This window comes from Eleutherodactylus coqui, chromosome 3 (genome assembly GCF_035609145.1).
Source record: "Eleutherodactylus coqui strain aEleCoq1 chromosome 3, aEleCoq1.hap1, whole genome shotgun sequence".
NCBI classification, from domain to species: Eukaryota; Metazoa; Chordata; class Amphibia; order Anura; family Eleutherodactylidae; genus Eleutherodactylus; species Eleutherodactylus coqui.
Window position 1 is genome coordinate 155,150,492 of NC_089839.1, and position 25,467 is coordinate 155,175,958.

Genomic DNA, 25,467 nt, shown 5'->3' on the forward strand with positions numbered 1-25,467 from the left:
CAATCACACATAGGTCACGCTCACACACACTTTTTTTTCTCTTGCGTATTACATGTATTCAATGGGGCCTCTCACACTAGCGCTTTTGCGCCGCATCTTTATGTGCGAAAAATCACACGCAGCGTGACCTATTTTCTGTATTTTAGCGCATATTTCACACTTAATCACCAAGTGAAATGAATGGGGTGCGTAAAAAACCCCCACAGTAAATAAGCAATGACACACATAAGGCCTCATGTCTACACAACGTTTTACCAGCAGAGTGCGTATGGTACGAGTGTACTGCGCATGCCCGGTATCTCACGCACGCAGTGTGACTCTTTTTTTCTTGTTTTATAGCGGGGTTGCGTTTGAAATCGCTGCCCATAAGCAATGTATTGTGTATGGACAGCTTATCACACACTGCCTGTACAAGTGTACAGGGCTTACGCTGCGCGGTATGCAGAGTAATAAAGCATGCTGCGGTCTATTTCTCATACATATCTACACGCACATGTGCATGGATGAAAGAAACTCCATTGACTTTCATTGACTCCATTCACCACATATCACGTGGCCGCTAGTGATGAGCGAGCGTACTCGCTAAGGAAAACTACTCGAGCAAGTAGTGCCTTATGTGAGTACCTGCCCGCTCGTCTCTAAAGAGATGCCGGCGAGGGGCGGGGAGCGGCGGGGGAGAGCAGAGAGGAACGGTGGGGGAGGAAAAATCTCTCTCCCCCCCCCCCCCCCCCGCGCTCACTCACGCAACTCACCGCTCTTCCCTGCCGGCAGCCGAATCTTTAGAGACAAGCGGGCAGGTACTCGCATAAGTCACTACTCGCTCGAGTAGTTTGCCTTAGCGAGTACGCTCGCTCATCTCTAGTGGCCGCGCATCGCATGCGTAATGTGTGGTGAAAAAAAACCTGTGCACATGAGCCCTAATTGTGTTTTTTTACGCAGGTTGCTATGCTATCTGCAGGGGAAGAAATACGCTATGACATCATCAACTTACTTTTCTGTGTTTTTACTGCACAAAAATCTGTGCAAACGTGCCCCAACACACTTAAAACCACAGCTCTGCACGCAGTAAAATGCTGCGTAGGAGACGCTGTGTTTTTACATATTTAAGCCACTTTCACACTGCAGGATGGAACCTACAGAGAGAACGTAGAAGTCTGTATTTCCACAGATGAAAGCGACATCCGAGCGAGAACCTCAGAGCAATATCATCCATAAACCAGCAATTTTACGTGCGATTGTGATGCGTTTTAGAAAACCGTATTGCTCGCTGTACTGAAAACCGCATGTTCCTATGATAATAAATTGCATCGCAATCACATAAAAATCACATTTACACGCAAATGTGAGGCCATTTTTTCCCTCTTCTTTAGGAATTAATGTGTGCTTTGTGAACAGAATCACCCAACAATTGAAGAGTCGCTGCGCGTTCCATCGTGAATAAACAGATTGTAGTTAATGCGCTTTACACGTGCGATTTCACCCAATTTACAACTAAACGCTCGTGAAGACCACCGCACTGTCCACCAAACATCTGCGCTTGTACTTCTTTGAAGTCGCTCCTGATTTTAGCGTAGGCCTGGCTCACACGAGCGGTGATCCTGCGTAGACACGTAATTGTATTACATATGACCGCGCACTCATCCACAGTACAGTATCTTTTTGTTTGTATTTCCTGCGCCGTTGCTTATCGATGACGCAGGAACCCGCAGCCCATATGCAATATGATTACGTATGGGCTACGGTATATCTGCGACCATGGCGCACAATGGGCTCTATGGTTGCGGAATCCGCGGTAAAATAGAACATGCTGCGTTTTCTTTTCTCTGAACGCATTGCGCAATTCTGACCTGCTAATGTGAGCGGGATTGTGTAATGCAATGTATTTGATCGAACAGCGTATTACCGTGGATCATACGATCGCGTGAGACCGGCCTTAGAACGCCAATACAGTAAACATCCCAACGCATCCGTATATTAATCCCCATCCACAGATTGCGGGTGTCACCTACAGGGACAACGTGCCATCTACCAGCACTGCAGAACTAGCAGCAGAGATGGTGACTTCTACCAGTATGTTGCATGTCATTGCAGTGCATGCCCCTATGCTAGCACACTACAGCTCCCAGCAAGCCTCTGCTCGGTGACATTGGCTGTGCTAGAGCTGCCATGTGCTCTTCCGGTACAGTGTGCTGCTGGTTCCTGCACTGTCACGTAAACTTCCTCTGTGACTTTGTGTCGCCCATTGGCCGCCTCCCCTCCCCTCCCGCCGGGTTCCTCCTTCCTCTCGGGTAGTTTTCCTGTCCCTCCCAGGAAGTTTGTAAAAAAGTAAAAAAAATCCTAGGAAACTGAGAAGGAAGAAAAGTTGAGAAGTTGTGACTGTCGGAGGAGCTCCGGGGAGCGGTGGAGACATGACGGTGAGACGGGCAGCCGTCGCCTAGGTGACGGGCGGCAGTGGTGGGGCTGAGGGGGCGTACAGCTGTAGGCGGGGGTCCCTGGTGCCTTCCTAGTGTGCTGCCCTTATACCTGCGGCTGGAGGCTCACACCCTGGTGCCCCAGCCGCCATTACTGCCCCTCCAGGTGTAACTGATAACACCTGGCTAACCTGCAATGTTACCATTCAGCCTGCTAGTAATGGTGGCCCACCTGGGAGGCAGGGCAGAGTCCAGGTCTTGGGTCGTGTGCGCCAATTCTGCCTGGGCGAGTAGATGTAGCGTGGCGCTATATTTTACCTGATGGAACTGGCTGAGGCCTTCCCACATGAGCGTGCGGTAAAGTGTGACGCGTTATAATGCAGCGCTTTACCGCTGTGTGAGCCACGTATGTCAATGATATTGTACTGCGCATGACGGCGTATCTCACGCACGCCATCATGCGCAGTCTGACTTCGTGGTTTTAAAAATTTCCTGCTTAATGACGTTGCATATAAATGCTGCAGCGGTTTACCGGTCTATGTGAGCTGCAGAGACCGCATACGGCAGCGAGTTTACTGTGAGTGAACGCATATCTCACGGACATGCGCAGTGTGACTGTCTTGTTTTTTCATTTCCCACATAGCGAGTTGCATATAATTTGCCGCCCTAATGTATTGTGTACGGACAGCGCTGCATACGCTAAACATACAAGCGTACAGTGCTAATGCTGCGTGATACGCGGTGGGATAGAGCATGCTGCGATCTGTTTCTCGCTCATGTTTACACACTAATGTGGAGGGATGAATGAAAATCTATTTACTTCATTCATTCTGTTCACCACGTATCATGTAACCGTGCATATTATGTGCCAAAATCGCGGTCGTGTGAATGGGCCTTTAGGCTCTATAGTGCGTAATACACAATAACATAGAACGCGCTGCGCTCTTTTACACATTATACACAGTGAATATATAGTGTGAACTGATCAATATAAATCCGTGTACTTTTATTGCCTCCATTCGCCGCGTATATTGCGCATGTAATACACAATGAGGCTACGTTTCTGTGAGCCTGGCCTTTGGCTGCTTTCACAGTTGCGACGGGGGTTCCGGAGCAGGAAAGGGGAAACCCCATGGCCGAATAGGTCGTCTTATGACGGAACTGAATAGCGCCCAACGGACCCCGTTAACTATAGTGCATTCAATTTCCGCTCAACTGTCCGGCGTTTTACCGGGGGAAAAAAGTGCTCCTTGCTGCGCTATTTTTTTCCGGTATCTTGTGCCCGATCTGTGATGGAACTTCTGAGCGGAGGTCCCAGCGCAAATGTGAGTGCGGCCTTATAAGGGTCCGTCAGGCATCAGTGGTATCTGTCATATAACTGATCCCGCAGAAACCAGCGCTGCGATGTGAGTGTGAACACGGCGTTACGTTTACTCTTGTGTTGCTGCAGCATTCATGAGATTGGCGCTGGTTCGCGCTGACACCATTGGCGTCTATTAACGCCTTCATCCTTGGAGCCAAGCGGAAGAGCCTGAAGAGCTAGATCCGGTATGTGTTGGTCCCGGATGGCGCTGAACGGACCCCATCTACTATAATGGGGTCTGCTAGGCTTCCGGCACGCGGGGAGACCTTTTCATGGATGAAGTAGCACAGCATGCTGCACTTTTACATCAAGGAGTTCCTGTGTTGGAAGCTCCGACACTGATGTTGACCGAGCCGAAGGCGTCCCTCACACGACCGTATTGAAAAAAACGCTGCGTTTTTACTGCGTATTTCTGCGCAGACATGCAAGCTGATGACAACTTAACTTTTTTGGTCGATTTATATGTGAAATCCGCGCTAAAGCCAGAGAGCTGGCACATTAATGTGAACGGATCATGGAAGTCCATTTACTTTAATCGACTCTATTCACCGCGTGTCACGTGCGTAATACGTGATGAAAACACGCCTGCGGACATGAGCCCTACGCGGCAGCACTCTGTTAGAGGACGTGGACGTCTCTGACGGGGTCCTGAGCAGGTGATGGCTACGTCCTCGGTAAAATCAGCTTTGTATGTGGGGTCTCGGGAGCTGACACTGAAAGGATGGCCTGTGATGAGACCACCCCGTACACGGTTTGATCAAGGACTGCTCGGAAACGGTCTGCGGGTTAATAACGGACAGCGCTGGTATCTAGCGTTTTGTGAGCAGCTAAGGCATCTATGGTGGAGGCTCCATTCGCAGCCCCGCCACAGATTTGGCACTAAATCCTGAAGAAATAGCGCTATTTTGCTGGCAGAGACGCTGGGCAGCAATGCCAGAAGTCTGTTGGGTGCCGTTTGGTCTTGTCATAGGGCAGATCTGTTCCCAACTGGCACTCCGCTATCTTGTGCCCATGATGGAATGCAATGCCACAACCCGCTAACAAAGCACACAGTTCCTTCACTTCTCTGCCGGACAGCCAAGGAATCGAGTAACTCTCATGGGCGCACGCGTAAAAAGCTGCAGGGATCATGCAGTGTTTTACCGCCATGGGAGTCGGATATCGCCGTGTGTGGCAGCGACAGTGCAGTGTATCTCACGCATGCGGTCATGGGCCATCTGACTTGTCTTTTTTTTTTTAAATTCCCCCTTTTTTGTCTCGGCGACTTTGTGCATGCAATGTATTACATATGGGCAGCGGTGAATACACAACCCATAGAGAACAATAGGGCTGAACATGTGTAATACGCACGTATTTACACGCAATGTATACACGCTAATGTCAATGGATCAATGGAAATCAATGTACTTTCATTGACTCCTTTCACTGTGTAGTACGCGGGCGTGCATTGCATGTGTAAGCAAATAAGGAAGATAGACCAATACCTCTGCAGCGCCACCTATTGGATGTCAGCATATCTGCAAATCAATGACTGACCCTTTATACAGGTCTTTATAACAATGGTTGGGACATTGAATTGCAGGAATGCTGCCATCCAATAGGTGGCGCTGCAGAGGTATTCCATCCTCCTTAGGCCACTCACACATCCACTTTTTACTGCTGTTTTGAATGCTGTGCTAATGGCGGTACAACGCTCCCATTGATTTCAATGAGACCTCACAGACCTGCGCTCCAATGCGGAGTTTTCTAATGCTGCAGTTTTCGAGGGCTGCCCACTCTATTTTTCCGCTTTTTGGTGCTTTTTAACACTCCTCATCACCCATCATGGGCGCATTAAAAAGCGCTGTTGCACGCAGTAACCTGCGTTGAAAAACGCAGATAAAAATCGTGGTAAAAAGCTGCGATCAAAACCTTGGAGTTTTACCGACGCCGTGTGCGCGAGTAGCCTTATTTGCATATATTTCCCAGGGGAGTGTGCATGGCCTTATAAGTCTCTTCACTCACCTTCTAGGTGCTCTCTGCAAGATAGCTCTTTCGCATGTGTAATACGTGGGGATGAGCCTTCGGGTTACTTTGGCACTGCACTGAACACTGCATGACTTTTTATTGTGGTTTGTGATGCAGTTTGTATGAATCCACATCAAAAACAACAGCAAAACTGTACTCGGTTTTCCCAGTCGTTGATACCTCAGATGCCCCGTGTGAAATTCTTGGCTGAACTTTCAGTAAAGTAAGGGCCCTTTTACATGGAACGATAATGGTTCAGTGAAGGCACTGCCAGTTAGTGAGCGATGATTAATAATTTACTCGTTTATTGCTCGCTGTTTAGTGTCTGCAGGCATAATAATCAAGCAACGATTGACCATGTAAACAGGCTGGTGCTCATCCAGGAATGACTGCCTGTTGACTGAACGGATGCAGGCAGTGGTAAGCGATCTTCAGCTGCTCCGCCTCCATTCACTGAACATTTATTGCTCCGCGTGAAAGCACAGGACCGATAATCATTGGGAAGACCTTTAGGGCTCGTGCCCATGGCCGTGTTTTCACCGCGTTGCACGGACGTGAGCCCTAACTCGTATTGTAATTATGATGAACCTGTCATTCTTAGGAGCTGCTGGCATGTGTGGGTCCCGGTGCTGAGACCCCCACTCACTGCTAGAATGAGGGGACAGGCGCTTCTTAGCTGTTATGGCTCCAGTCACCATTTTGAGGAGAGATGGACCCTCTATATACTCTCTGTGATCTGACAGCACTTGGCATATGGCACTTTCCTCTAGCAATTGCTGGGGTGTCATCACCTCGACCCCCACTAATATGAACTTTTTTTGTTAACAAATCACTATGACAGTCATTAGGGAGACCTTCATCACGGCTGGATGCTTTGCCTGAAAATTTTTTTTTTTTTTTTTTGTATTCTCTTTTCAATTTTAACATTTTAGTCTCAACTTTCTTCTTTTCTGGTTGCTAAACGAGCTAAAAAGATTTTTTTTTAAATGCAGAAATCTCATACAGCAATTCCTTAACCTCCTAATGCCTCAGGACATAAGTTTACATCATGGGCACATGGTACTCATTGTAACAGGATGTAAACTGTCGCCACGGTGGCGATCACTACTTGCTCTTGGGGGGCCAATCACAAAGGTCCAGCCACAGCGACCTCTGTAATTGGTCAGTCAGTGCAGAGCAGTGGATGTTTGTGGGCTTTACAGTGCCATTTCTCTCTCCAGCCGTCGCTGTGGGTTATTGGCGGTTGGAGAGAGTGGGCTGGTGGTATAGGTTGTGTTGGCATCACGTTATTGTATGTCGTGTAGTACAGTCAGCATATATCAGCTGTGATCAGTCGGTGTGGTTAGTCAGAGTATTGTCATATAGAATATGGAGCACTAGTATAATAAGAGCTGCAGTGGCCTAGATGAGGCTGGTTCCATCACAAATACTGGAAGAAAAACTGCTGCATGAAGCGCTTTTTCTTCTGCCCAAAGGGTGGGCGGAAAGTGGATGGACCCCATTATAGTTAATAGGGTCCATCCGGCGCTGTTTGGTTCCATCCGGAGACGGAGCAGTTTGGCCGTGGGGATTTCCCCTTTTCTGACCTCAGGACTAAGCAGGAAAGCGAAATCCCCAACACAGGTGTGAGACCACCCAAAGGCTTCATTCAGATAAGTGCGAATCTTGTGACAATTTTGTGTGTTGCGAGACGCCCAAATCTCGCGCAAATATCACCTCCTCTCTTGAATGGATGTTAAGAGGTACAAAATCACTGTACGCCCTAACCTTATTGTGTTCTCTCAGAACGTATCGCCTATTGTTTTCAGTGGGATAGCAAACATATTGCATGGAGTGCGGTGTGATGTCTCTTATTGAAATCAATGGGAAACATTTGCCAATCCTCCGACGCGCAGGATACAAGCACTGGAGGATTGCCATTTCTCCAAAGTGATGCTGGTTGTTTTTACATGAAAAACGTCTTGCACGCGCAGATAAAACTCGTATTGGCAAGTGTGATATTTAGTCCGTTTTCACCGGCTGATATCGCGCTTGCCTGTGTGAATGTAGCCTTAAGGCTAGTTTCACAGGGCGAGGGCTGTATCGGACGATGGATCATGGCCCGATATTGCCCTCTCCATCCATGTAAAAGCCCCAGTGATACGAGGTGTTTTTAGGTATAAACCGTCACACATCACTTTGGAGATGAAGGTATCCTCTGGCGTGGCTGTTACAGACTCGGCTCAGGATCGCAGAATTTTCCCATTGCTTTCAGTGGGGCTGGCACTACATGGTAGCCCTGAGGGTCTTGGCAAGGGCCTGGGTTGCGATGAAACCCGAACAGTACTCTTTGATCACTTTGGGTGGGGGTGTTTGAGACACAGAAGAAGCTTGATTCCCTCAGTCAGGTGATTTACAAGCTGCTGTCAGACTTGATGGCAGCAACTAAATGGTTAACAGCTGTGATCGTGGCTTTTGTGGGTGCTGGCTGTTAGACGGCCAACACACGCTGTTTATGTATCGGGCTTGGCTCCTGGGCTTGTGCCATACAAACCCAGCAGATGAAGGGCATGCATGTATACCCCTCATCGTTATGGGTTTACGGTCCCAGCATGTGGCTGGAGCAGAGCCAGATGCCATTCGGTGAGACCGTAATTGGCCGTAACATAGGCTGATTTAGACGGCATTGGGGGACAAACGATTGCTTCCTTATACATTGTCATTGCTGTCCGCAGCGGTGGGCAGTGATTGTGTGACTGTTCTGCCGAGCCTTTGCTCGGTGACCAACCAGTATAAAAGGGCTTTCGGCACCAGTAGTAGGACATCGCTACTGATCACTACAGTGAGTGCTCCACATTACTGCTCACGTTGTGGAGTACGATGCTCACAACAATTATACAGACCGTCGGTCATCCATGATTGTCATCTGCTGTTTACAACGTTCGCCCACCCCACTTCTGTGTGCGCCGTCCCCCCTTGTGGCTTCCATTGTCTGTGTGGCTCCCTTTACTCTTCTTTCTCTCCTTCTCTCTGCAGATGTTTCTCTGCGACTCGCGTGTATCCGGCACAAGGTGGATGTTAGCGACTTTGCTCTATCCGGTTGTGTAGTTGGCACATTGCTCGTATAGATGAATATCCTAAATGGTTTTATTAACCCGGTCCTGAGATTGTTGTGCCTGGAGTAGTGTCACTTTGTAGAACGTGGGACAACTCGTTACACCCACTAATGTACTGTTTCCACCGCATCGCTATGTAACACTTTTTTCCTTTTCTACATTAGACTTCCCAAACATGTTCTACAAAAGTGTTGCCATGCAGTCCTCCCCATTGATACGTGATCCCTGTAGTATATAACGTATTAACCAGCTGCATGCTGACATCTTGTCTTTTTTGCTATCTCCTCATTCAGTGTCTCCTGTGTCCCGGCGAGGTATTAGGTGTCTGAAATCCTTATGCGCTCTATGGGGCAGTCTCACTTTACGCCGGTCTCTCATGTGGTATTCACAGGGTGAAACAGAATCTGCTATATCCTTCAGATGTCTCTCTGCCCCCCTTTGCCCTCGAACCAACGGGACGGTGGCCAAGAGGAGGGTGGCACTAGTGTCCCTTCTTATACAGACAACAGCTCTGTAACTGGAGAAGGAAAGGGTTGGAGAGAGGGACTCGACCAAATGTCAGATAAGACTCTCGTAGAAAACGTAAGAGACTAGTCGGCTCGATGTATAGATAGAACCGCAGCACTTCATTACATATGGTCATCACAAGAGGCGGCCGGAGATGAGGAGACCCGTCCTCGAGGAAGTGCCAGATTTCTTGTAGTACACAGCTTAAGTCTTGTGACCTGCTGCTGCCATGATAGAAGAATTGCATTCCAAGAAGGACAACTAAGCGGGAAATTTAATTAAGACACAAGGTGGTGAGACGTGCCCATGTTGCCCAGTAATCCGTCTCCTGCATCCTCCGAGAGAGGTGCCAGCTTAGACCTAGAGGTATGGCAGCTGTTGTGTAGCTGATGGCTGTGTCGTTGCGTCCCGTTATGTGTTGGTCTCTGCCGCTCGTTACTGTGCGTTGTAGTTTTTGTATTCGCCTTTTCTGCTCTTTACGTACCACTGAATGTTCAGTTGCAGTCCATGTGTGTTTTCTCCCAACAGCCCGACCTGCTGAACTTCAAGAAGGGCTGGATGTCCTTGTTAGATGCTAATGGAGAGGTAAGTCTACAATGTACCTTTGGGTTGGAACTTTTAGAATTTGGTCAACAGTAGTTTTGTTTATATACCTTGTTCACAATCTAAGGTGGCTGATTGTACATGTTTGTCTATATAAGCCTAATTCGCATGTCCGGATTTCAATTGCGGAATCCGCAATCGTCACCCGCACGGACGATCCACGCTATTCTGCATACATTGTTTCACTTAACTGCGTGTACTTTCAGCTGACAATCCTATTTATTTATTTATTTTTAATGGTTTTGATTAAAAATTAAGTCTCTCACTTCTTGTTTGTAGAATGATATATATATAGAAACTACAGAAAACAAAAACAAATTAGACCCTATTGTAAAAATGATTGTCAGTCCAAAGTCCATGCATTAAAGGGGTTGTCTCACGAAAGCAAGTGGGGTTATACACTTCTGTATGGCCATATTAATGCACTTCGTAATATACGTTGTGCATTAAATATGAGCCATACAGAAGTTATATACTCACCTTCCCTGCGCTGGCGTCCCCGTCTCCATGGCTCCATCTAATTTCAGCGTCTAATCGCCCGATTAGACGTGCTTGCGCAGAAGGGTCTTCACCCTTCTGGTCGCTCTGGGCACGAGTGGCGTTCTGGCTCCGCCCCTTCTACGCGTCATCACGTAGCTCCGCCCCGTCACGTGTGCCGATTCCAGCCAATCAGGAGGCTGGAATCAGCAATGGAACGCACAGAGCCCATGGTGCACCATGGGAGAAGACCCGCGGTGCACCATGGGAGAAAACCGCAGTGCATCCCTGGGAAAGGACCGGCGGCCATCTTGGGAGAAGAATTTTATAAGTTCATCTTTCATCACATCGGTGCGTAGCAAGCGGTTTAAAAACCGCTTTAAAATGCTATTTTATGCCGGGGGGGGGGGGGGTGACAGGGGGAATGGGCTAATTTAAAATTTTGATGTTTTGCCTCGGGACAACCCCTTTAAGTGAAAAATAACAACTTTCCCCCAAAGGTGTTCACAATCTTTTAGCCCATTTTTCATATGTACAGAGCCATAGAATTAATATCGCTGCTCTGTAAAATGAATTGTAGGTATATTTCTAACATGGAAGCCTTTGTATATGGCATCATTTAACCCTTCACTGCCTGAATTTCAAAAACATGACACAAATTATGCGCTATATAATCTGCAACTGACCAATTAGTGGCTACACTGAGAACTACATAGTAATACTATGGAGTGTCTCATATCTGTTACACCATGCACTAGACAGGCAAAACCATTCCCTTAAGAAATATATGGAAATGTATTGTATCATATATGATACAAAAAATACAGTGAAGGGTTAAACATTATACATTATGAACTTTTCAGTAGCGTGTCTGTTAAACAGACATCATAATAGCCTGTCGGTCCATTTTAAGTTTCCTGGCCGCGTTGTCACTGGACATGCATAGCTTGTATATAGAGGGGATTGGTGATGGGCTGCGATGTTATGCACAGATGTGTAAAGTGTGGACTGCATGACCTCATACTGAGGATGTAGCACCATATGCTGTAAATGTATTTCTCCCTCTCTCCTAGTGGAAGAAGCATTGGTTTGTTCTGACAGATTCCAGCCTCCGGTATTACAGAGACTCCAACGCTGAAGAGGTGAGGAGCTGCCTTCTCTTTACATTGTTTTATGTAACGTGTAAATATTTAACTACATGGGCCTGAACCCGCCATCACCAAGAGCAGACATGCTGCAGCAGAGCTCCTGCTAGAGCTACACAATCCTATTGCCATCCGGCTATTACTTGTGCCCCTAAGAAGTCCCTGATCCTGTACTGCTTGTCCCTGTGTCTGATACTGGGGTCCCTATGGAGAACTTGGAGACTGCTTGCTGAATGGGTGTCTGAGGCCAGGTTGCGCACTGAGCTCCCGCCTCTCCTTTACCTGCTGCCTGGCCAGCCTCAGGTGTTGGGGGGGGGGGGGGGGGGGGTGCTGCACATACTTACAAGAGCCTAGAGAGGAAGATCTCAAAGCTGGGAAAAAGATTTGGAGTCTTGGTGGTGCCATCCACTGGCATGCTGGGGCTCCACCATGTGCTGTGAGTGCATCCACCATATTGAGCCCTGCTTAGGATGCCCATAGCAGCGTGGGTATATCCCAGCAGCTGCCTACACGTGCAGGAACACACCTCCCTAGTAGGAGGATTAGCTGTGACTGCTGCTGGATGTCATGCTCTCTGCAGGAGCCCTAGTGTTAGTGGCGCAGCTCCTCTGTGTTAGCTGGTCTTGTTTGACCCCTTGTTAACCTCCTCCTTTTTATCCTTGGGACCAGTGCTATTGTCTTCTGGTGTCTGAAGTTCATACTGCTGCTCCTGGGACCTAGAGAGATTGTTAAAACATCCATCTTTGTGAGAAAGGGCTCAGCCCTAATTTTTTTCGGGACCCTGTTATTAGTGTCTTCCGCGTTATTTTCCCTTGTGCTTTTTATGCCCTACATGCCTATTTACTATGTTTCTGGGGCACATCACAACTGAGGGGACTAGAGCCTCAATTTTTCTTTCTTTTTTTTTTTTCCAAAGCCCCAGTTAATTTCAGCAGACAGACCTCTGCTGCCACGTATTGAACAACTTGTACTAACGGCCCCCCAATAACTACCCTCGTATTTGATTGACCATGATCACAGTGGAGTAAACTGCCTGCTTGATGCGGCTTTTTGCATGTGAGGATTTTTTTTTTTTATACACTCCATGGCTTCATGAGACCCTCCCAGTGATGTGTAAATTATCACGTTTTCTTTGTGAACTCCCCTGTGATATTATATAAGCTCCAGCTTGTTGCTGTTCATCTCTTTTCCTCTGCTCCTGATGGCTTCAAATAAGCAGACCAGACTTACCAATAAACTAAGGCCTAATGTCAACGGACGGATTTGATTTGCGGAACCTATGCGGACGGCTTCCACATCCGCCGTGCTATGCCCATGGCTGCGGGCACACATGGATTCTGTGCAGGACTTCTCACTCAGAATCCATGCGTATTGTGGACATTGGGCCTAAAGCCTCATCTCCACGGCACGTGCAGATTTTACATGCAGATTTCCACATGTACTGCGAGTCATCATTAAATTTTTTCTTTTTTTTTTTTTATTGCTTGCGGAAGATTGCAGATTGCGGTGCCCCTGCCCCCCACCCCCCACGTGGATGTACGAGCATGCACTACGGATCATCCGCACAGAGAAAGTCCACAACCCCACCTCCCAGCCTTTTCCCCACCTCCCTAATTGATTTCAACCTTCAAATACGTAGTGAATCTGCAAATGTATTTGTGCATGTGCTCGAATTTTAAACTCCCATAGAGATGAATAGAGCGGATCATGGTAAAAAAGAGCATGCTGCGATTTTTAAATCCGCACGTGGCATCCGCAAATCAAATAAAAACAAAAACATAGCTGCAGTCGTTAAGTGAAGTGCGGATGTCCAATGCTTCCCTATGTTCGGCTTGATTTGCGGACCTCACGCGCGGGTGCCATTGGGCCTAAGATTATGATGGGCTCTCGGTCCACTGTATCTAATGACCCTCTGGGTTTCCTCCCTGAAGATACTGCGCCATCTACACCTCCTGAGACCAGCTCGACTATCAGGGATGCTATTAAAGCTATTAGTGGAGTGTCGCTCCATTCTTACAAAAAAGATTGACAACCTACAGTCAGACTTAAGCTTAATGTTTGCAAATAGTCAAGCTCTGCGGGAAAGTACCACTGCGGTAGAGACCCGGGTGCCACTTCACCACTAATAGTTTGGGTGCAGGCCCTAGGCTCCAGCCCTGCAGAAGAAGATAGATGACAGAAGAAAATTGCCTCCGTAGGTGCAATTTTGGTTTCAACTTCTTGGAATCACTTCTTCATGAGACTTATGGCTCAGACTCTTTTTCACCACTCCTATGTGTTGAACCTGCTCATGGTACTACAGCTCAAGTCCCGTCTCCTGGAGCCCCCTTTGCATACCTTTCATTGCTAAGCTATTGAACTATAGAGACAGAAGTAAGACCCTGGAACACCATTGTAGGCTGACTTGTTTTGAAGTTCGGAAGGCAGGAAGTGTAGATATTCTCAGACTTCTCTATGAAAGTGCAGCAGAAGCAACAAAAATTTGTGGAGGCGAAGACAATGCTGCAACTTTGGCCTAGATCAAGATTTTATCTGTCCTGCTTCCCCTTGGTGGATCCTCAGGTATGTTTTTACCTGTAGTGAGTTCTATCGGGAAAAATAGTGTCTGGCGGCCTCATTTTGTCTTCACGGTTTCCCATGGAGAACTCCCTGGGTGTGTTTCGGCCCTGGGGGAAGACCCCTTTAATTGTTAATCACTGGCAGTGCTAACAGATATATTATACACTAGCTGATATACCCGGCTTCGCCAGTAATCTGGTAAAGGTGTTTACCTGTTTGCACAGGGGGAGAGGACACTCGTGCTTCTGCACTTCTTTCAACTAAATTTGCTGGCCGGGATCTCTGTGCATGCGAACTAGCTATCGACTCTGGCCCCCAGCTACTGTTGTGCTCAACTATCTAACTACTAACGACCACTTGTCTGTATGTTTGTGTGTGAGTGCTTCTCATGCTCCACCCCTGGTAACGTCATCGCTCCGCCCCCTGGTGACGCCATCAAAGGTCCTACAACATATATAAAACACAGAGTCTGACCGACAGAAGAACAACACAGTTTTGGCTCTTGGAAGGGGAGGGCAAAAATAACAATGAAAATACAACTAAGCCATTATTATCTCAGAAGACACAACTCGGCGGCCCTGACAGAACACACTGACCTACCTCCACCACAGAGATCTGGTGGGCTGAAGGACCTGTGGTGATGTCACTGCTGTGGTCGAGCTGTGTTTGTCTTGTGTGGTAATAAAGCTACTGTGTGTGTGGTGTGCCACCAGAAACTCTGGTACTATAATGTCCTAATAATTACTAGTTTCTTTCTATAGAAGAGGTGGTCTGTTTCTCTGGCAATGAGCAGTAAACAACCAGAGGACAGAGGAATCAATATCTGGAGAACAGAGCATTTTGGAAATAAACCTTTTATGGGTTAATACATTGTTTTGCAATTTTAAACACCCTGAAATATAGTAGTAACTGCCTGTTAGATAACTGTTGCCTGTAATCTGTGACCACAGACATGCAGAGAGGAGGCACAGCACATCTCTGCTTACCTCCAAGCCCCATCTGCACAGGGAATCCCAGTTACTGACATCACAGCAATTCTGGAACACCGCTGCATTCAGGTTGCTGATGTCACTCCCATCACACTACAGGATGGGGCTGTCAGTGTAACAGGCCAATCCTGCCAACAGGAGTGCAGGGTGCCATTTAAATGCAACACATTTTCCCTTATCCCATAGGGCAGTGTTCCCCTCAAAATGTGCTGTGCATGTAGAAGTTTTATGTGTTTCGTAATCTGTTTTACCTGTTCAGGTCTAGCAGGTTTGTGGAGCACCAACGCCAAATGTGAATGAGACCACACTGAGGTATTCATGATTAGGTCTGGGAGTTGTGTGTATGAGATGGATCCGCTGTTACTGTGGCATGTATCTTTTGAAAGGATTTTGAGTTGTACAGTTTAGGCTGCCTGTCCACGAGTGTTGCGAAATCCCGCGGCGAATCTCCACTGTGGGAGCTGCCGCCCAGGAGCAGGAGCTGGCAGACGATCTCCGCAGTGAGCCTATCTGACAGATAGGCTCACCACGGAGAATCACGGCAATTTGCAGCATGCTGCGAATTTCCGGCTGCGAGTGGAGAGTCACAATGATTCTCTGCTCGTGGACAGAGGGGCTGCGCTTTCTATAGCAACGCTATGGAAAGCGTTTGCTGCGTTACCCGTGGCCAGATTATCGCCGCGGGGAATGCAGTGACAATTTGCTCGCGGACAGCAGCCCTTAGTGCTTCCAACAGTCTTCTAGCCCTATATAGGGGCATGTGTAGGCATTACCATATTTCTCTCTTCTCCTTAGGCAGATGAACTAAATGGAGAGATTGATCTTCGAACCTGTACCGATGTGCCGGAGTTTGCTGTACAGCGGAATTATGGCTTCCAGATTCATGTGAGTTTAGTATTTGATGATCTGCAAGAATTAGTTTTTCATATTCTGTCGTGGTATTTCATACAGGTTTTTGTTGAGAAAAAAGGATGACGACAGTAAATGGTTTTGGTGACATTACCATTACTAATCCCTTCAGGGTGACCTCCTATAAGGCTGCATTCCCTTTGTTGTCAAGGCTCTATATGACTTTTTTGTCCTGCTGCATCACAAGGTGTTAATCTTTGTACTACGAGAAACTTTGTGTGCCGTCCATAGTTCACGGATCTGTTCACTATGCATAGGCTCGTCTTGTCCACAAATTGGACCAGAATAGGACCTGTGTGTGGGGGGGTTTGTGTGCTTTCTGTTGGACACACGGACAGCACGCTGACATGCAGTCCAGTCATATAAAAAAGCCCAAAACTGAAATGCATTTCATACAGTGTTCATTCCTGCAACTGCCTGTCACTTGTGCTGATAACTGGCAGTAATGCGACATCTCTTGAGCCACTAGCAAAAGTTTTTCTGTGTTTTTAAAAAAATCAGATTTTCTCATTCTCTCTCTCTCTATACTTTAAGCAGATTTTCTGTCTTGACCAGCGTGTTCCTGAACATATACAAGTCAATGTCTTGCTGTTTCTCAAATAGATTTGATTTCCACATTTTCTTTAACATATTTAAAAAAACTGGAAATTTCTCCTTCTCCACCCAGACGAGTGAAGGAGTATTCACACTTTCCGCCATGACATCTGGTATAAGGAGAAACTGGATTGAAGCATTGAGAAAAAATGTCCACCCCGTTTCTATCCCTGATGTGACCAAGTAAGCCTGCATTGCCTTAATTGTTCTTTTGGTATTAAACGCTTTCTGGGCCTGATATAATAAAAACTATATCTAGACCCCAATTATGCGCCGTTTACATTATAGATAGCCTCTTATGCGGCAGAGTGAGCATTGGGTCCTGCTTATGTACTAGAGCACATCTCATTTCCTGCAGATGCTACCTAGTTGGCCTTCTAGTCAGCAACTGTATAAAGCTAAAAGTGGTTTATGGAGAACTTGTTACAAAGATGAACCCATTGAACCTAAAGTGAATGTCCACCCTTGAATGCTAATATTTTGTTTTTAATCAAAGTAGATTCAGAATTCTCTTCCTGTGCTAACTTCTTAATATATCTTCATAGCGGTCGGAGCTTTGTTTCTCTGCCACATACTGTCCTTCATTCCCTTATCACAACCTGCGGATCCTGTCCTCTCGCCCACTAGTCATAGTCGCCTACATATACACCCATCCCATCCACATCTACTGTCCTCTGCCCCATCAGTCATCACAACCCTCTTCTTCCTGGTCCTTGTCCGCACAACCGTTTTCTCCTCGGCGGTGCTGTTCTGTCCTGGACGTGATGAACCAGCAGACAGTGCAGGAATTGGTGATTGGCCAATTGGCTTTAAGCTTGATTTCCGCACTGCCTGTCAGCTCCTCCGTGTCCAGTATACTGGTCAACTTACCGCTGTGGAGCCAACAGTGAGCCGGCCTATTGCCACATATGGCATCAGAATTGTACTGTGAATGGCAGTGTATCTCATGCACACTGCCATCTGTAGTCCACCTGTGTTTTTTTTTTTTTTTCTTGTCTTGTTTATATTTCCTGTTCTGTCACTTTGCAACAATGTATACACATGATTACATGCCCATAGAGAACAGTGAGCTCTCTGGCGTGCAATACGCCACAAAATAGAACCTGTGTTCTTTTTTGCGCTTGCATCTTACATAATTCTTACTTGCAGATGTGATCAGAACTGCATATGGCAATGTGTTGCCTGCGAATTATTGTGTGTAATACACGGTAATCATACGCTCGTGTGAGCCCGGCCTAAGAGTCGCTTTTCGGAAAAATGGCGAATTAAATTTCATTAGTCATCCAGCTCGATCTTTGGTTGAGAATAAAGCCTCACACCCCTGCAAAGCACCAATTTAAAGACCACCATATGTAACACATTGGGGGAGATTGTTTAAAACTACTTTGGAAAATTAACGTAGGAACCTGATTTGTTTCTACCGGCACCTACACTTGTCTGCTAGTTGGGGTAAATATTCCTGAGTGGGGAACATGCCTACTAATTGTTTCTGGACATCCTTTTTTTCTATTATGACATATAGAGACGTTCTCTATTTGCTATTAAAGAGCGTTGATGTGAATAGTGGCTCTTGCTCTGACAGCATTATATGGATGCCTGTTGATGGGTACTGTCATCTCCCATTTGTGTATTCTCCCTTTTCAGGCTTTCGGAGAGCAATAAGGAGAATACATTTGTTCCCACGCGGCAGAATCAGAGGCCAGATGAACTCCGACTTACTTCAGAAGTCAGAACAAGAAAAGTTGAGCTGGCTGGATCTCGACAAGGCTCATTTGATTATGTGGAGTTGTCTCCGCTTTCCCCAGGCGAGGAGCGAGATCAGAGATCAGAGGAGCGTAGACGCTGGTTTGAAGCTCCCCCTGGAGGAGACTCTTCTTCACGTCGTATCGCACAGACACCACTCACAGAGGAGCAGAAACAACGTCTCAGTGAAGACATTGAGGCCAAGTGGAAAGAACTGGAAAGGCTACCCTTGCGAGAGACGAAACAGTCGCCTCTTACGTGTTTGCTTGGAGGAAGTAGAAGCAAAACTGGTGGAGAAAACACAGCAGCACTTGAGAAACAGGTTAATACATTTTATACATTTTTGGTACTTTGCAAGTTGTATTCAGCAACACAATGAGAATGCATCATGTGACACAAGGGAGGCGACTACTTTAGTTAAGGCTGTGCTCATCTCTGCGTTGGAGCCTTCGTCAGGGGTGTCTGTCACAGATTCCACCATATTTGATGAAAAGAATAGTGCAGCATGCAGTGCTACTGTTCCTGTCAAATCAACAGATACCATGGAAGACCCCATTATAAGTCAGGGGGTATGTGGTCACCATTGGTGTCCATCATGTGACACATCTGGCATAGTGTTCTGAACCTAAAACTGTTCACATATTTTCCCTATCCCCAAGTCACAACCCATCTGTAAAGAATATTCTGTATACCCGACCTACTAGTAGCTTTGTCTCCAGTCAGTTGGTTGCTGTTATTCCATTGTGCAATGTGTGTATTCTTTTTGTCTGCATTTCCTATAGGACTGCCTGAGGTGTCTGTACAGATGGGTATATGGGGCTTGTATAGTCCTACTAGTATGTATCATGGAGAGTAAACTACGTCAATAACTCCTGTATAGAATATATGTAAACTGGCACAACTTCCCTGTGGCCTTGGTCCATGACAATATGTATGGCCAGGCTCACACGACCGTATGTTTACTGTGTATTATGCAGGCTCTGTACGCCCACGTGAGACACAGTAACATGCAGGCAATCAATTACATTGCTTTGCGCATTTCCGCTCACATTATTGTGTCAGAATTGGGAAGTACGTGAGCGCAGAACAGAATGCAGCATATTCTATTTTGTAGCGTATATATGCAAGATAGAGCACATTGTTCTCTATTGGTGTGTATATACACACGCCCCTATGCAAATGCATTGCGTATGGGCGGCAGGTAAAGGGAGTCATCGCTAAGTGACGGCACGGGAAATATAAACAACAAAAAAAAAACAGGTATGCTGTGCGTTACAGCGTGCGTGAGTATGCAGTCATGCACAATACAATTTGGCCACTGTACATGGCAGTACACAGGGTCATGGCCGGCTCTACAGCTGCAAAACGCTGCAGGACACCCGCAGTGTTTTAGGCTTACGGCCATGTGAGTCCGACCTATGTTGGAGCTCTAGATGATGGACCTCAAGCTAACATGGGTAGTCTCACCACCAGGCTACAAATACTTTCTTGTTTTTGGCCAAACAAAAAACCGTTTACATCCTGATTTCAAAGCCATACTTTGGCCGCCTGCATACGGGTGGGTCGCTCCCTGAATGGGGGATTCGCATATCAGAGTTTGATGCGGTGACCGACCGGTGACTCCAGCTTACGTGAGGTCATGCATAGTTGAGAGGATGCTGAGCTGTCTCTATTGCGATAACGCGACTCCTGCGGCCATTCTGCAATGATGATTGAAGAATGGCTGCGAGACGGACTGCTTCCATTGACTTCAATGGAAGCTGGCTGTGGGCAGCCTGTGCAAAATCACAGCATGCTGCTATTTCTCCCCCGCAAGCGGAAAATTGCAATCTTTTTCTGCTTGTGGGCAGGAAATTGCATTTTCTCATAGCATACTATAGCTTTGATTTGCTGTGGAATCCCGCTCTGGATTTCGCAATGCAAACCCTACCATGTACAGGAGGCCTTGAATGGACCTTGCAGGGGAATTCAGAAGTCTGATTGTGTTATTAACTTATGTATTTGTTTCAGATGTGGAAATGTTTTAGCATGTTATAAACACAAGGCAAAATATATATGTTTATTATATATAAGTTGCTTATTTTTTTGCTATTTTAGATATTCTGACTTATTCTGTTATCTTTAAAGGCTATTAACCCCTTTTTTTGCAATTCAAATGCAGAAATTTGGGCTAAAAATGATTTTTATGATGGAATTTAATTCAAAATTTTGCACTGTTACCCTCTGGCGCTTTCTATTTTCTGTTATGGTTTTTTTCTGTAGTTTTTGTAATTCTATTATAAAAGAATAAATTAAACCTTTAAGGCGGTCTCATATGGGTGGAATCCTATTGTGGAATCCACATGCACACAAAGGATCTGCAGCAAAAGGCAGGCATTGAAAGGCATGTAAAATAGCTTTTTCACGGGCATTCGCGGATACGAATTGCAGCATGCTCAATTTTGCTGCGGATTAAAGTCAATGGAGGTCGTCTGACCTACAGCCCATATGCAATTAACATTGCGATGGGCCGCGGGTTCCCATGGCAGCTGCTTTTATAATGCTGTATGTCGCAGCCTGCAGAAGGACTGTCAGTAGCAGATCTGTCATTGAGTGTCACAGCAGATCCGTCTGCAGCCCTTCTCTCTTCTCTTCTGAGCTGATTAATGAGCTAAATAAATTGTATCTTTTGCTTTGGTCATAAATCAGCTGATAAGATTGTATTGAAGCCATTGGCTTGTAATGGATCAATAAAATGTTGGCGTAAATGGTCTACTACTACTCTGCCCATCAGAGGGTGTAAACCTGGCCGAGCAGAACCGTGGCATTCATGTAGGCAGCTTTACTTTTACTTCCCAATAGTTGAAGAGGTTTAGTGGAATAACTCTATGTATTACTCAAATTTAGATACACAGTTTAAAGATGCAGTTGGAGAAGGCAAAGAAGGAAATAGAGGTTCAGAAAGGAGGAGGCGAGGCGACTTTACCCCATGGTTATATATCCCAGGTAAGTCACTCATAGAACATGTTATAGTGTATTTTATAAGAATGCGATTTCTCTTAAAGGAGTTTTCTGAGACTCTGATATTAATGACGCCAGGATAGTCATTAGAGATGAGCGAGCGTACTCGGTTCAGGTGTTTTTGGACCTGAGCACCGCTTTTTCCGAGTAACAGACTACTCGGACGGAGTGGAGCGGGTGGTAGCAGTGGGCAACAGGGGGGAGCTCTCTCTCTCTCCCCCCCCCCCCCCCCCCCCCCCCCCGAACCTTTTCGTCCGAGTAGTCAGTTACTCGGAAAAAGCGGTGCTCGGGTCCAAAAACACCCGAACCGAGTACGCTCGCTCATCTCTAATAGTCATCAATATCTGGTCTTCCTTGCACCACTTTGTGCCTGGTGAAATGCACAGCTTTATTTTTGGCAAGTCTATAACAAATTGTCATAGCAATTACAGAACACAGGTAGTTCATTAACTTAGCGCTTGTAACTTTTCTGGTACATTTCTTTTGATAAATGAGCCCCACGGTGTATATGTAGATGTGGAGATACTATCTTAACACTCAAGTCATTCTGACAAGTAGAGTCTAGTAGAAGAGTTTTCTTCACCACACCTAAGAGAAAAGATAAGAGCTGACAGACAGCTTGCATCAAAAAATGACAGCCATAATAATCATAACTGATGACTGAGAATGTTTTCTGGGACTATTCTGGCGTTGTCAGAGAAGAGCTTCAATAACGATGTACCTTTCATTCTTCAAAAATAAGTATTTCTTTCCATCAGCCATGCTGCACAGATTCTCAGTGAATACAGCACCACCTTGTGGCATATGGAGGAAATTGATTGAGTCACTTCAAACGCCAATCTTAGTATTTCCACCATTGAACGATGTGCCTAATACATTGAGTGTATGTACATATATTAAGTGCATCTCAGCACCTTTGTGCACCTACAAAGAAATGTTCACCAGGTCTGACCTGGTGTATTATCTGGCGTTATCTACACCAGTTTCTGTAGTAAATTATGCTTTTTATAGGGGGGCAGCCATGTGTGCTCCAAGATCCACCCACTTTGTTCAAAAGTGGTGAGGACAGTGCATAAATCCTAAAAGTGGCAATTTTTGCAAAAAAAATTTGCAGCGTTTTTAGCAAAAGGTTTTATGAATGTCCCCCAGCGTGTAGCAGTAGTTCACCAGCAGCTACTGTGGGCAAGCTTTTGTACTGCTTTGTGACTCTCTATCATAAAACCCATAAATGAAACAAACACAATTACAGATCATTGATAGACCTGTCCCTGGACTTAATTATGGCCACCAGAATCCAAACCTCCATTACTGACATGAGTTTAGAACCCATTTAACCCTTTCCAATCCACTGTGACATCTTCAGACATTCTGATTGAAGGCTGTACAGCTCCGATGTCCGAAGACGTCCGGCAGGGTATTCTTACTGTATATTACTGGCCGTTTTGTTGTCAGGGGACCTCTTCAGCATGTCGCATACCGCAGTACTGGCTCTAGCCTGCAGATAGCACCATTGTATAATGGCAGAAAGAGAAAACCCCCTAGGAAACCCTGAAACCGAAATTGGATTGCAAAGGGTTAATATACGAGCATCACATATAACTGCAACCTGCTGCCTTGTTAGTGGTGAGGTTCTCATACGTTGCCGTAAGCACGTTCCACTTTCTTGTCTTATTCTACATTACAGGAGGCGTGTGAACACAGTCTTTCTCAAATGGAGAACTCTCACAAACAGCTTCTGTCTGAACTCCAGAGACACCATGAATGGGAGATCCAGAGACTGCGACAGGAGAAGGACCAGCTGTTGGCCGAGGAAGCTGCAGCTACGGCATCTGGTAAGGGGGGACCACCTTAGTTGGATGGAAGCTATGTACATTTTATTTTATTGCAGGCTTTAAAAATTAGGATCTCTAATAATGCCACGCAGATTAATCTGAAATGGTAACATTTCAGAGAGGCCCTGTCTTGTAACCCCTTAACGCTACAGGACATACAGTTTTATGTCCTGCAGGTTCAGGATGTGTTTGTAGGGAGATCGCGGGTCAATCCCGCTCCATGCAATGCGGGTGTCAGCTATTTCTTACAGCTGACATCCCCGCCCGCAACAACTGCAATAAGCAATGCCACTCATCAGAGCTGTTAACCCTTTAAATGCTCCGACCGATGTTCGGAGGTCCCGTACAGGCCTCCCACATTGAGATCATGGGTTACCGTGCAGTTGTCATGGCAGCCGTGGGCCTTCTGAAAGGCCCCTGGGCTGACATTGCAGAGTGCCTATAAGGCGATGCCTGTCAGATCGCGATATGATGCAATGCTATGACATTTTATCATACTGATGAAGAGATTGGGGAAGGGGGGGAATCCTTAAGTGGTTAACACCTTCCTATCAGAATAACTCCACTCTGGCTACGCTGATATAAGACCGTAGTGCCGCTACTACGATTTTTCTTGATACATTTGCCGGGCTCACACGGGCGAATCCCAATTGCGGAATCTGCGAATGGTATCTGCATGTGAAATCTGTGTTAAAACTCGGGCATTAAGAAGCATGTACTAATGCTAGTTCACTCAAGCTCATAGATATGAACTGCGTATTCCGCGAACAGAGAAAAAGTCGCAGCATGCTCTTCTTCTTTTTTTTTTTTTTTTTTTTTTTAACCACGGATTCCATGCGAACGTCCTCCATTGAAGTCGACAGCACGGTAAATACAAATCTTGAAGAAGAAAAACTGTACTGTGCATGGCAGACGGCAAGCCACTGCGGTCATCCGCATTACAATAAATATAAGTATGCAGGGTCACTGACTCGGCTCACAGCTGGAATCTGCTGTGGGTTTCTCACATGCGGAATCCATTCCGCCTGTGTAAGCCCCGCCTTATTGTCTTTTTGTTTTTAGTCATTTATTTAAATACAGCACAACATGTAGATTTATGTAAAGGCTACATATGTCCTCAGCCCATCAGATTATAGCTGTTATATTTTCATTGCATTTTATTAACATGCAGTCTATTCGTGTGTGTTTATACTATACTTCTGCACACCTTAGAGTGTGTGTATGTATATGTGTGTGTATATATATGTATATTATATAATATATATAAAAAAAAATTTTTTTTAAGTTTTCGTATTTGTGTTCTGACAGCGGCAACACTAACTCTCAGGACTGATAATTTTTGAGCGTGCTGCTAATTTTTAAGTTCTGCAGTTGTAATGTTTACTTCTACAGATTTACTGTTTTTTTTTTTTTGTTTTTTTTTATTTTCCTCTTCCTTTTGCTTTTTCACAGTGATTGAAGCCATTCGGGCTGCACATAAGGAAGAGCTTCAAAGAGAAGTGGAGAAGGCTCGGACATTCCAACACGGTGGATCCTCGGCAAATGAGATGCATCGGCGGCAGCACCAGTATGCATCTCCCCACCACACCCAACTTTTTCAACCTTGTGTTCCAAAAAGTCCTTATGAGGAGGATGTTATTAAAGGGGTTCTGTCATTAAAAAAGAAAAATTCTATACTTGCCTATTCCTCCCCCGTCCTTACCAGATCTTCTCCTGTCTCATGCAGTCCAGGAGGGTCACTTCACCTCCAGCTGTCTGATTCCTCTCCTTTCTGTGAGGTTACGTACATTGCTTGGCAGTCTTCTTCCTGCCAGCCAATGTACGTTACATCACAGCTCACAGGCCAGCAGGGGGGAGTGCCGAACCACTTCAGAGACTGCTCATGCGAGCTGACTCTGAAATAGGTTAGCATTCCTTCCTAGTCGGTGAACGCTACAGTACAAGGACGTGACCTTTACTGACCCGGGAGGAAGAGAATGCTAGGAATGCAAACTTTGTAACAAGCTGGCCAACATGCAGTGAGGTGACCCCTGGGGCACAAGCTCAGCCAGAGAAGATGTGGTACAAGTCATCACTACTGCTCCAATATTCAAAGGAATTTCAAGAAATAGAGATTCACACAAGACTACTTTTTAACCAGTAAATGTGCTTAACCCCTTAAGGACCAGGCTGTTTTGTACCTTAAGGACCAGACTCTTTTTAGGGATCTTACCCATGTGGTGGTTTTAATGCC

The 25,467-nt window shown here is 46.1% G+C and overlaps 1 protein-coding gene across 2 annotated transcripts in view; it reads left to right on the forward strand.

Annotated features, from left to right (window-relative positions):
• Positions 1-2,274: 2,274 nt before the first annotated feature.
• The window catches only part of TRIOBP (TRIO and F-actin binding protein), a 35,798-nt gene continuing 12,605 nt past the window's right edge, over positions 2,275-25,467 (forward strand). Inside the window, exons 1-9 of one of the 2 annotated variants that reach the window (XM_066596405.1) lie at positions 2,275-2,414; positions 9,888-9,968; positions 11,537-11,605; positions 15,952-16,041; positions 16,733-16,842; positions 18,304-18,724; positions 21,289-21,387; positions 23,087-23,234; positions 24,687-24,801. In XM_066596405.1, coding sequence (XP_066452502.1) covers positions 2,409-2,414; positions 9,888-9,968; positions 11,537-11,605; positions 15,952-16,041; positions 16,733-16,842; positions 18,304-18,724; positions 21,289-21,387; positions 23,087-23,234; positions 24,687-24,801 — 1,139 coding nt within the window. In that variant the 5' untranslated portion in view covers positions 2,275-2,408. The remainder of the gene's footprint in view (positions 2,415-9,887; positions 9,969-11,536; positions 11,606-15,951; positions 16,042-16,732; positions 16,843-18,303; positions 18,725-21,288; positions 21,388-23,086; positions 23,235-24,686; positions 24,802-25,467) is intronic. The other variant, XM_066596406.1, reaches the window with a different exon arrangement.